This window comes from Lates calcarifer, linkage group LG15 (genome assembly GCF_001640805.2).
Source record: "Lates calcarifer isolate ASB-BC8 linkage group LG15, TLL_Latcal_v3, whole genome shotgun sequence".
Taxonomy (NCBI): domain Eukaryota; kingdom Metazoa; phylum Chordata; class Actinopteri; family Centropomidae; genus Lates; species Lates calcarifer.
Window position 1 is genome coordinate 24,615,284 of NC_066847.1, and position 13,163 is coordinate 24,628,446.

The 13,163-nt window shown below is 37.7% G+C and overlaps 1 protein-coding gene across 9 annotated transcripts in view; it reads left to right on the forward strand.

Annotated features, from left to right (window-relative positions):
* cdkal1 (CDK5 regulatory subunit associated protein 1-like 1) overlaps positions 1-13,163 on the forward strand; it is a 435,182-nt gene that overhangs the window by 24,708 nt on the left and 397,311 nt on the right. For all 9 annotated transcript variants that reach the window (XR_007814619.1, XR_007814622.1, XR_007814618.1 and 6 more), the window contains exon 4: positions 10,053-10,137. Coding sequence is in view for 2 of the 9 variants with exons in the window: in XM_018685548.2 (XP_018541064.1) it covers positions 10,053-10,137 (85 nt within the window). In the remaining 7 variants the exon portion in view is untranslated. The remainder of the gene's footprint in view (positions 1-10,052; positions 10,138-13,163) is intronic.

Genomic DNA, 13,163 nt, shown 5'->3' on the forward strand with positions numbered 1-13,163 from the left:
GTGGCTGAAGACCAGAGGGGAATCAGAGACACCATGGATCTGTTTTGGTGCTCTGGAAAATCTGCACATCTCAATTGCTCAGATAGTTTATTTTAGTTTATATAATCTTGGGAAGTGACTGAATGGACTCCTAGAGTGCAACCAAACAGTATGGGGAATCTAGTCCAAATTTGATTTGAGAACCAGTGTTCTGTAAAGACAGCAAATATAAACAACCATTACATTCACTCTTGTTGCCTTGTTCCTCAGGACAGTTAAATTTGTCTCCACTAGGGACAGGTATGACTAACACAGTGTATGTATAGCTGGCAAGGGAATGACAGAGAAAGTTTGGAAGCTTGTTAAGTAGTTCTGTCTGAAATGGAAAATATGATACTCTAGCCACCATGACAGCAGTGAAAGTGGGGCTATGTATGATATATATCTATCGTCAGGAGAGAATTAAAGGAGTCTGTATTAAATGTTTATAGCGCTTGGAAAGCAGAGAGTCTCCAGAGCTCTTTTTCCTACATAAATATACAAGATCTGACTGCAGTGAACTTCCTGAACCGCCCGACAAACCCGAGCAGGATGCTTGATAATCAGTGAGAACTAAAAATGCTAAGTACTCTCCTGGCAGGGACAAAACAAATCTGTTTGCAGAGCAATCACCATGGGAGCTCCACAGTGCTAGAAGTAAGATTGCGGTTTCATTTTAGATTGCAGTCATATCAACACAAAATTCCTTAATTATTTAGATGACAGTACCGTTTACCAAATGTGCCACTGTAATGCTGTGTGAATTAACCCTCTATTTAAGAGCAGTGTCTGTTTACATAGCCTTATTATGGCACAGAAGTCAAAGTGGCATTAACTAATTGTCCATATGAGAACTGTTTTTAAAAAAAGTTAATAAAGTAATTATTGTGGATAGGTTTGTCAGTGAAAGTCATTAATTAGCCATGCTTTACTTTTTAATTCCTTTGATGCATTACAAGTAGACACATAGTACTGTTCTTTAAATGCCACACTGATAAATAATGAGACTAGTTGTTTGCCTCAGGAGGGACATTTATCACTTTCACCTTAAAATATAACCAACACCCATAACTTAGGATAATTTGGGCATATGAAAGTTTTCCAGGAAAACACAAGTTTTATGTGTTCATCCACTGCAGAACATCTGTCTTTAAGATGTTTGACAATATTTGTACCATGTCACTTTTCACTTCAAGTAAAAATGAAAGACTGCAAAATTGCCTTTTTAAATCAGCTGAGGACACTGTCATTTTAAGATGGAGTGAGATAAATGGAAAGGGAGAAAAGTCTGAGGTCAATATTGGGGTTGGATGGTGCAGTAGAAATTGAAGAAAACAGGAGAGCAGGGGAAAAAGAGAATAAGACATTTTGATATTTGGAGAAAATTGGGAAAGAAGAGAAAGTGGTGACAACTAGGGCTTTATAAATGACATAAGAAAGAGGGAGGAAAGGAGAAAAAGTGAGTGGATGTAATATATGGTGGATAAATGAGGCAGGAGAGAGGAGGGAGAATGTAGACTTTGGGTAATGTGGGGAAAATGAAAGGGAGAAGAGATTAAAGAAAAGTTACTTGGGGGACAGAGGGAGTAAAAGAGCGATGGTGGTTTTGGGATATTATGGTAAAATATCAGGTATATGCATGCTGATAGAAGCTTAGCAACGCTGTAAGAATTACAGCCATCTCTTCTTACTCCCCCACTGTGTCTGTGGCTTGTATTTTCACACTCTGGTGTCTCCAGTAAAATGCAGTTATTTGAAACAACTCTGAAAGCATGTTTTTCTTTGAAACATCTTTTGAAACTTATTTTATTCACTTTCAGAGAAAAATTCCGTTCAGTCCCCGATTGACTCTGCGAATCCACCTCTGGCATTTCTGTGCCTTGTATTTAGACATTTAGACCGTTTAGCCTTAAATATTACTTAGCATTTTGAGAACTTTCCTATATAACGCCGCTATTGTAATTCCTGGAAAGTGCTCCTGACAGGATTTTAACAGCATGCAAAGACAATAGAAGGGCTCGCTTTTGTGTATTAATTAATTTTTGGGCTGTATCTTATAGCTATTCAATTAGACATAATGAAGTTAGCTAGTAATATTATTAACAGTGCCTATGGCCATTGATTTAATATTGATACCAGTATGATCTATTTTTGTGTTGCTTGCAGTCTAAAGTGGCAGTATATGGTGGTGTGTTTACTTAGTTTTGCTTCCCATCTTTCCTTGTTTATTCAACACAGAATTGTCTAACAGAATTTTAAAATATATAAATAAATGAATAAATAGTCAAGTCATAAAGAGAGAACTATTTTAGAGTATAAATTCAGAAGTCTCACAGACTGAGGAAAGAACCTGCTCCAAAAGTCTGATGGTATAGTGGCAGGGTGAACAGGCTGTGGCTGGGGCAGGTATTGTCTTTTAGTGTCCTTTGGTCTCTGCACTGGCACCTCACCACACTGATCTTGCTGATGCTCGATCAATGGGCACGGTGATATGTTCTGAGCAGTTTTAATCACTCGTTGTTATGGTGTATTTCACATTTACATGTGGTCTAGTTCAAATTATGAAACTTCAGAGATCAGATGTAGGTGTGTGACGCTGGCAGTAAGGTGATTTAAACACATTGCTTCATTCCTCTTCTCGTAAACACACTAGTGCTGTATGACACATCTCAGGACCCAACCGTCCATGATTTACCTGCGTATTCTGTGCAGACTTATAGGGGGCCAGAGAATATCCAAGGAAGCAATGAAGGCCACATACACCATAGTCTTGTTTTCCAGCATCATTGCTGTTGAAAAACATTGACCTCTGACTTCTTGACGTCTCTCGTTAAGCAATAGCACTCTCCTTCTGTGGTCTTGTGTCACCATGGACAAGGGGAAATTCAGCTGTTCAGAAATAAAAGTAGTCCTTGGTCTTACACACCTGATACCACTTCTTGCTAAGCGCTCCATGCTTACAAACCTTTTTAGATTAATTTTGAGACCCACATTCCCAGCATTATAAAAATATTATGAAAAAAATTAAATACATGCAGTTGAATCACAGCTTCCTGTTTACAGTGTAGCACTTCAGATTCACTTTATATGCTATATATTATGTTTTTAAAAGCAGTTGCAAATTACATTTTGTAGATATTTTATTCACATTATTTCCTTTTAATGTGATTGTAAGGTAAATTCCACCTATTAAAGAAATGTAACCATTTTAATCAGCTGCTTTTAGGGAAACTGACAAACCCAGTTCACAGACTTTCTCACTTAAGTGTGAAAAGCAGCTATTTGTCTATTTATAGTTAACAACTGAGTGGAATTTACAGTTTACAGTTTTCATTTGTGAATTAGCACATCTGCATACAGTGCATACATGGGAGTTCAGGGAAATCACCTTATTCCCATTTTGCCTGTTATTGTTTGTGTTTTTCTCTGCTTTCTGACCGTGCAGCTGAGCCTCGTCCCTGTTTCTCTGTGGGGTGCTGCTCACACCTGTGGGTAAATTGACAATAGAATAATGTGCAAACACAGCAGAATATGTAATTTATAGTGTTACCTGAAACAAAATGTTTATATAATTTCAATGCTGAAAACACACAGGCCTGACATGTGCACTTAAATACATTAGCCATAAAATAAGTTTCTTTTGTTATGTTTATTAAACGTGTTTTGTTATAGATCAGACTGGTGTTCTCACCTATTTCTCTCAGCAGCTCCCTTTTTTTTTCTCTTTTTCGCCCCTCTCTTCACTCCTTTCTCCTCTCTCCTCTTTTCACAACTTTCGTTTTGTCTCTCAGGCACTATTTCTTTTGACTCATTATTGCTCACGTCCCTGGTTATCCTTAAAATCCTGTTTGGGTGTTGACTGTCACCAGCCATCACTTCACACTCACTCCTCTCTGTTTATTCCTACCTCAGGATGACCCTCTTCCATTTCTGTCTGCCCTACCTATCCATTTAATCCATTTTTCTTTATTTCTTTTCATATACAGTAGCAGCCATCTGATCCTTGCCCTTACTCTTTCTTTTGTCCATCTTTCCATCCATACTTATTTGGTAAATGCACCTGCTCCCACAGACCTTTCTCCTCAGCTCTATGTATGACATAGAGTCTATGGTCTATGTATGACATAGAGCTGAGGAGAACCCAGGTGCTACCTTTCCAACATCCTAGTGTCGATGATTTGGTTGATGATTTGGTTTTGGGTGAATTTATGGTGAACATCACAAACATGCAGGCTCACACAGAGGAGCACACAGGAATAGCCTCATGGATTACATTTAGTGATTTGGTTCAGTCAGTGGAGAGAATGAGTTAAGGCACACCTCCCTACACACATAGTATGCGTCTATACACATGCAAATAAATTACATTGCATACACACACACACACACACACACACACACTGAGGTCATTTTCCTTTCATGTATAGTGGGGTCAACAAAAAAACAATTTATCTGGGGTCAGCTGTTGGAGCTGTGGTCAGATGGAATATATATCATATATTGGATAAAATATAAAACAGACTTTTCATCTGTGGGTTGAAGACTACTCCTCCTCCTCCTACTACTACTACTACTACTCAATCTAAAAGCTTTATTAAAGCTCTTAGAGAGCTTTATAAATAAATAAATTGTTTGAGGATTCCAAAAGCTTGGATAAAGGTGTCATTTGAAGTTTTTCATAAGCTGTTTTTGGTTTATCACAAAATCAGCAGTGTATTTTTAAAGTCTCACAATAGCACCAGGGCAGTAATTGTAAACAGTTGCCATTTAGGTATTGATCACACATGAGGAGAGCTGGTAAAATCTCCATTTATACTGTTCTCTAATTGACCTGTAGTAGGTGAATAAAACCCAGGCAGTTCAATAGAACAATTACGTACCACTACTTTACCATATTTAGCTTAGTTTTATACTTAATTCTGTTTTATTTTTTACATTTCATTTATTTACCTTTTTTGTGGGTACATTATATCTGCATATGGCAGAGTATGAAAATAAGTTCACAGCAACTAAAATTATTGTTTTGCTTAAACCAATCTTAGTTTAGAAATGTTTTCTGCCTCTTCTTCACACACACATCATACCTCTGAACTCCAGAGGTTTTACAGATTTAATGATGGGCTAAAGTAGACTCACACACACACATGCACAAAGGCATTTAACCTCTCACACATATGGATACACACGTCCACACTTGCACACATACTTGGATGTTTGTCTCACCCTGTGGGCATTTCTTTATCAGATAAAAGATAAATCAAAAGTCTGCACATTCTGTCCTAACAACCAATCACATAATTGCCTGACGGCCATGATATGCAAAATTAAGCAAATGAAACCTCTGCCATTGGCTGCACCACTATACATATGCAAATCATATGCAAATTTAACTTTCTAGAGATTTCCCAATAGTAGCATTTCTTTGTGTAGTAGGAATTTATGGCCACTTAAATGCTGAGTCATTAAAGGTTACCTCTGCCTGTGTTCTCACACTGATTCAAAGATGAACAGTAAAACACACACACATGTTGGGGCCCACGAATTGATAACATTTTCCTCAAAAGTAAGTCTACTCCCCACTGTCAACATACAGTGCTCTGTGTGGTTTAATATTTTCTTCTTAAGAGTTAAGGAGTCTGACTGTGGAGAATGTTGATGTCAGTAAAGACAAGTAATCTGACTTCACACTGTTTGTGCAGTTCATGTCATAAAATAGTAAAATAAAAACTACGTTTGTACTTCCCTTTTTTATCTGTGGTTGAGAAACGATAACACATAAAAATTAGTGATAACCATTCACTAATCATGACATGAAATCGTGGACAAATTAACTTATTTTCTAGAAAGTTACATAGAGAGCATTTAAATTGAAGAGTTTTTACTTTCATATTTCTGTAGGCCATTCTAATATGCTGTCCAGTGCCTTATGTAGCATGTAAATATATGCATGTCTGGATTAAAATCATTATTGGTGCCAAGCCTGAGTTGCTGCTAATGACAGCCAAGACAATGCATTTTTGTGACACCGATGATAGCAGTTATGTCTTGATAAATTTCAAATTAGATAAAGTTCGCTCAGCAGAAGCAACTGTCAGAGAGAATGGGACAGCCATTGTCAGTGCAATCCGCAGACTGTAGTATTATTCCTCTAACTGATTGTCATGGAGGAATAAGAATGTCACCAGGCAGTAAATTGTAGTGGCAACTGTGAAAATGAATGATTTCTCATGTCATTTCTGGACGTCAATATCAATCTCTCCTTTCCCAATTGGCATCTAATTCACCTCAGCATAAAGCTTTTGTATCTCAAATATCCAGTGATGTCAGACCAGAGACTGCACCTCATTAAAAATGTGACCTCATGTGATTATTTTCAGCTACAAGGTACTGGTACTACAATCAGGAGTTTCTTGCAATTTTCAGTGTTTCAGAAAACCCACAGGCTTGCAATCATCATCATCATTTTTTGAGACAGAGAGAATGGTTTGCAGAAATGTCCACATTCATGGAGGCAAAGTGATGCAGCTTGATATTTTACACCGTACAAGTGAGTATAACCAAAGGAACTGGCACAGATCTTATGGTTTTCTGCCTCTTAAGTTTGACTGTGTCAACCATTTGCCACTGGACACAGATGTACTGTTGTACTTGCTGCTGTGTATATCTGCTGAGACTGATGCTGGATCAAGAACAGCTGCTGCTGTTCTCACCTCCTAGACTGTAGGGGCCTCAAGAGGTTTAAAGCCACAAATACCAGAAAATTAGTCATTAGTGTGGGCATTTGGACAGAATCCATGGCTGCCTTGCTTCAGTGATGAAAAACAAGGATTTGAAAATCATGTGAACAAGAGCTTGTGGTATAACTTGTGCATTTGGGCAAACAAATGGTGATGCACCCCTAAATAATGGCAACAGTATCAAATATTGATTATAGTTGTAGTGAGTTAAATATCAAAGTAAAAATACCAAAGATTTAGATGCAAAGATTAGCTTGTAATTTGATTATGAAGTTCCTACTTGGAAACTTCATAGTGACATTTTACAGACTATAATTAATTGATTAAAAAGTAATTAGTGGATTAATATATAAATAACAGTCAGTTGCAATCCTATTTGATCTAGCTGATTCAGAAACTGTTGAGCAAAAAGAAGCTTTAAAACTGAAATACCCTTGCAGTGTAACCCTAACATGTTTTTGTTTTGCTGTACTTCTCTTTTTCTGTGTAGTTATTTTCTGTTTACTGGTAAGTTGTGCTGACTCTGTAGATAGGATTGTTTCACAGATGTTTGTGCTGTATCTGTCTTGAGTGTTTGTGTGTGTGTGCGCGCGCGTGCATGTGTGTGTGTATGTGTATGTTAAATTGATGGAGAGGTTGTTATTGTTGGTCTGGAAAGCCTCCCTCGGGATATAGAGGAGACAGCAACCACACAGCTGAGACCACTCCCACTAGTCCTGTGTGTGTGTGTGTGTGTGTGTGTGTGTGTGTGTGTGTGTGTGTGTGTGTGTGTGTGTGTGTGTGTGTCCGTTGCCTAGACAAATAAAGGTAGGCATAATGGGCATCTTTTGCTAGCTGAACTTATTCTCTCTCTCTCTCTCTCTCTCTCTCTCTCTCTCTCTCTCTCTCTCTGTGTGTGTATTCATTTCCTCATCACAAATACACACATACATACACACTTATTTTGTTTTTTAGCTTTAGGATTAGTCTGTATTTTGGGGCTTTCTATTTATAGTTGTGTCCCAATAGAAATTATGATTCCCTGCAGCACACACAACGCAACACAACCAACAAAAACAAACCCAACACATGATTCATGTCCTACCAGTGTGACTCGCGTTGTTTTAGTGCTTTTATGAGACATGCAGCTGTACTTCTGTTTTTATGAGACATCATTAAGTTTAGCCTACTGTCTTCAGTGCCGTGAATGTTCTTTAAAAGTATGAAAACTTTGTGATTCAAAGGATGTGGTTTGAATTTTTCTCTTAGAGATTTGTTGTCTTATTGGACCTTTCCTACAATAACTTACTTTAAGACATCTTGATATTACTTTGTAAGTGATACTAATCCCACTGCACTGGATCTTATGTCTTTTTTTTTCTTGCTCATGTAAGTCAGCATGTGCTACCTAAACATTGATTGTTCAGTCAGAGTAAGACTGAGAGATAATAAACTTTTCATTTTATTTGGGATTCCCTGTGAATAATTTAGTTTGTCTTTTGTCCTGTGTGTGTGTGTCTTGTTGAGAGTGAGGGCTTGAGAAGCAGTTTACCAAAGGCAAGGTGTGGTGTGGCTGGTAATCTCCCCTTTCTCTGCATCCTGGGACTGCTATGTGAAAGTGCTGTGGGCGTGTATCATACTAACTAATGCAGGAAATACTGTGTGTGTGTGTGTGTGTGTGTGTGTGGGTGGGTGTGTGTGTGTGTGTGTGTGTGTGTGTATGCTTGACTGCAGCTGGGAAGTGGATTCTAAGTGAAATATCTGGTTCAATGTAGCGTAAAGCAGCAAGCCTCTAGCTCTCCACCACTGCTGTGCCATATCCCACCGAGTATGTGTGTCTTTGTGTGTGACAGCTCTCCTGGCAGTGCCATGCAAAGCCTGCCACCATTGCCTTGAGTAGCAGTAGAGCTTAACATCACAAGGAGCAACACACAGCAGTGTGTATGTGTGTGCATATCTTTCTGTGTTTGTGTGCATGAATTTTAGTTTGAAACCATTGAAGTGAAGACATTTTGGCTGGTCTTCATACCTTTTAAAGGCTGTGTTAGGGTTAAGACTTGGTATTAAGGTTAGAATTAGGATTGAGTTAGGTTTAGGATAAGGGTTAGGATTAGGCACTTCAGTGTGATGGTTAAGGTTAGGGTAAGGGACTACGAAATGCATTGTGCCAGTGACTGTCCTCACAACTATAGAGAGACAAACGTGCAAAGTGTGTTTGTGTGTGTGTGTGTGTGTGTGTGCGTGCGTGTGCGTGTGCATGTTGATTAAACATGTTCAAATGCTAAGTTAAAGTGAGTTGTTAGGTCAAAATAGGTCTGTTTTTGAGTAAACCAGATGCATTTCTTATCCATCACTTTATTTGCAACCAACTGCACGCATAAATCTCCATGTCTGAGGACACCATACAGAGCAGCCAGGGACACAGCTAATAAACACAAGTTTTATTATCCAGCACGTAGGTCTTATTGTACAAGAGCTGGTTCAGGAGGTGGATGGGATCCTTTTGGTAACTTTAAGGCCTCTATACTTCACCTTATTTGGAAAGCACTTTAAAATACAGCTGGCATAGCTATAATGTTGTACATTTTCAAGTTAAAAACAAAATAAATCAGAAATAATTAAAAGATTTGGTTTATTTGAGTTTAGGGAAAGGAAATGTGAAGCATAGGAAAGTGCCAAACCATTCAAAGCTTGAGCAAGAAACAGACAATAAAACCTTTGAATCAGCTCTGCTTATTGTGACCCAATAAAAAGAAGCCATTGCAGAAGAAATCTGGTCCATTTTCTTCTGGCAGTCAGAAACCTAACTTCAGCATTCTGAATTAGCTGCAGGCAAGCCAGAGTAAAACAAGTGACACATACAAACACATGTGCACATTAAATTAACTAAATGAGATGAGAACATGCTGAACTTTTTCTAAATCTGAGAGTATGAAGTGTGTCCACCTAAATATGAATTCACCTTTAAAAACCTGTAATGATCTTAAAAAAGTATTCTTTGTGAAGGAGACATGTTTTTTCACAATAGAATAGAAGTGACATTTTAGAGACCAGTTGAAAATTAGTGGAATAAGGCATCATTAGGGTGTGACTTTTTGTGTACATGCTGACCCACTACGTGCTTCAGACATAAAGGAACTGTGCCAGAGACCAATTAAGAATTTCTGCTTTTTTGCCCTGTGCTGTGTTAAATCTCTATTATATGATTTGTTTTGTGATTATGTGTTGATTGGTTAGATCTAGGTTTTCTTTCTTTCTTTCTCTCTTTCTTTCTTTCTGATTATGAAAAATAAGTGGCCTTTGTCTCTCTTTCTTTAGATGACCCAACAGAAGCAGACCTGTGGTTGCTCAACAGCTGTACTGTGAAAAACCCTGCAGAGGACCACTTCAGAAACTCAATCAAGTACTGACAAACACTAAATACACACTTTGACCTCTGTTTGTGGAATTTTAGGTGTTTCATAGGAATTGGATGGGAAAAAAGTAGAAAAAAAATCAATCAGGACTGTTTGATTGGAGGCTGGAACAAGATCTATATATAGACAGAATAATCCAACATAGTGTGTCTGCTGCAAGACTGTAAGCCGTCAAGATCATGTGCATAACAAGTTAATGCGTAGGTTTTATTTCCTTTTGTATGAGATGATATGATTCAGTCAGAACTATATATTTTTTGTCTTGAAATATCAAGACAGCAAATAGCCTGCCAGATTATAATTACCCATCAACAAATAAAGATGCAAAATATGAGATAATTTGAGTAATATAACTTCGATCCTGGAATATCTTTCATTATTTCAAGATGTTCTTTCTCTACACCAACATATAGCGTAACCAAAAAAGTAATTAATATGCTTTTTAACATTTAGGCTGTTTTCATTCAGGTTTGTCTATACTAAGTGCATTTTCTTATGCATATGTGTGTGTATGTGTTTGTACATGCATGTTACATCTTTCCAGCCCGATGCCCCATGTCAGTTTCCACCTACTCACTGTTCCACTGATCTCTTGCTGCACTGTTGAAATACATGCAGAGAGGGAAACACAGAAATTTGCATAAACACAGAGAAATTAAACTAGATACTGTTTTGCATTTTGATTAATTTCCCTCCATCAGGGGCACACACACACACACACACACACACACACCTGGCAGGCGTGTGCTTTTGTGGTAGTGAGAGAGAGCAAGAGAGATTGAAGCACTAGGTGATTCTATGTGTAAAAATCAGGATTTCGTTATGAAGGATAGTTTTAAGCTTTATTTCAGTGTGTGGATATTGTGAACATAATGACTGTTAATATATCTACTATTAACAGCATGACCAAGAAAACATTCATTTTCTTGTAAAATTTCTAGTAACATCCCTTGGAGTTATCAAATCCAGATATTTAACTTGAACCTGTCTCTAATGGCCATTAGAGGAACTACATGTCAGTGGACTTGTACACTGGTTATTGCATGAATCCAACATGATATAAATGATGTAACTCTAATCAAAATCAAATTTAGAAACCAATTACTGTCAATTTTATAACCATTGCATTAATATATCCAAGTTGACCCCTGCAACAATTTAAAAATAACTGCATGGTGCTTCTTTACGTGATTTTCCATTGTTCACTTTACTATCTTTATTTTGATTAATCAGTCAGCCGAGTCTAGATATCATTTTCAGATATAAAATGCATATTTAATTGTTCTAACTTCTTAAAAATTATGTTTTTCTTCGTCTTTTATGATAATATATTGAATATGTTTGGGTTCTGGACTGTTGGTCACACAGAACAAGCATGTTAATTCAGTTTAATTTAATTCCTCAGTGAATGGGCAGAGACTACACATTGCTCAGGCTGATTGAAGCAGTAACAAAACAGAATAAAGCATTCAGTTCCATGGTTGGAGCTCTGAAGAGTTTTGTGTGCATTTGGACACCTGAAAAAGCTGCTTCCCTCTGTGACCTCATTGCTGCTACAGGACAGTAGTATGATGTGTTTCAATGGACAAATTAGAGGCTTTTTAGTTGATTGGCTCTTAAAGACATTTTGCATTTTAGGCTAAATGCAAAAAGAAGCTATTTATCATCTGTCACATTTTACATTTTAGATGTCTGAATCATCAGAATAGAGTAACTTATCATAAGGCAATATTACAGTCTCAAGGGTGAACAATTTCGATTTGGCTTGATCAGTGCAATCTTCCTGTCTTTTGCTTCAGCCATCTCCTCATACTTGCTTTCTCTTTCACTTTTTCTGTCATGCCAATTTTTATGCAAAAATTTTTTGAATTGAGAAGCACAAAATAATAACACATTTCAAGACTTAGAAAATGTCTTCCTTGTTGATACCAGAGTTTTTCTTTCACTTGAAATCACCCAGCTGTAATGCTAATGCAATTAATGCTCTATTCACTGGGAAGGACACACACACATACACACGCAGGAGGAATAAAAAAAAGTTTTTGCCTTTCATCACTCGGTGCTCTCATGATGGAGACACAAAAATGAGGGGGTACGGAATCAGACAGAATCCAAATGCCCACTTAAGTTACTCTTTTTTTTCACGCCTTTATTTTTCCCTTGGCTTCTCTTCATATGAGCGACAGAAAGGGGAAAAAAAAAAAGGCACACTAGCTGCCTTGCACTCAGTCAAACTCTGGCTGTTGGTCCTGCACCTCCTGATACCACAAGCACACACACTTATAATACACACACACACATGCACATGTTGAGGCATCATGTCTGGTGGCCCTAAAAATTAAAAATGCTTTAAAATCTATTCAGTTATTCTTTTTGAACTCAGTGCTTTAAGATCTTAAAGCTGAATCTCAAATGTATAAGTCTTAGGCCCCTTGTTTGAACAGAGTAACAGTTAATGTTTAGGTTGATGAAAAAGTTTGACATGCAGCAGACGTTTTCATATCTCATTTAAAATTTGCATTGATATACTTGGGCTGCACGGTGGTGCAGCAGTTAGCACTACTGCCTCACGGCTTTTCTGCGTTTAGTTTGCATGTTCTCCCTGTGCCTGTGTGGGTTCTCTCCCACAGTTGTAGCCAACTCTAGAGTTAGTATTGGTATACTGTTGGTGATGAGACATTGTGGAGCATATCCCCCTGGGTTATATTACTTTTTTATAACGACAGCGAGGTCAGCCTTAAAAATGTGAATGTCCATGACTGAGTGATGAAGTTGGACCATTGGTTGGCCGGTGTTGGAGTTTCCTCATTGGCTGTTGCCCATCCAAATTGAATTGGTGCAAAAAAATTTTGTTACTTCATCAGGGGGACATTTATAGGTAATGTTGCCAACTTAGCTCTTTTGTCACTAAATGTACTGATTTTCAGACCTCTTTAGTGCATCTTTTTCAAACAAGTGCCTAGTGACAAATCTAGCTACTTTTTGGACAAAGCACAGCGGCTGACATAGACGT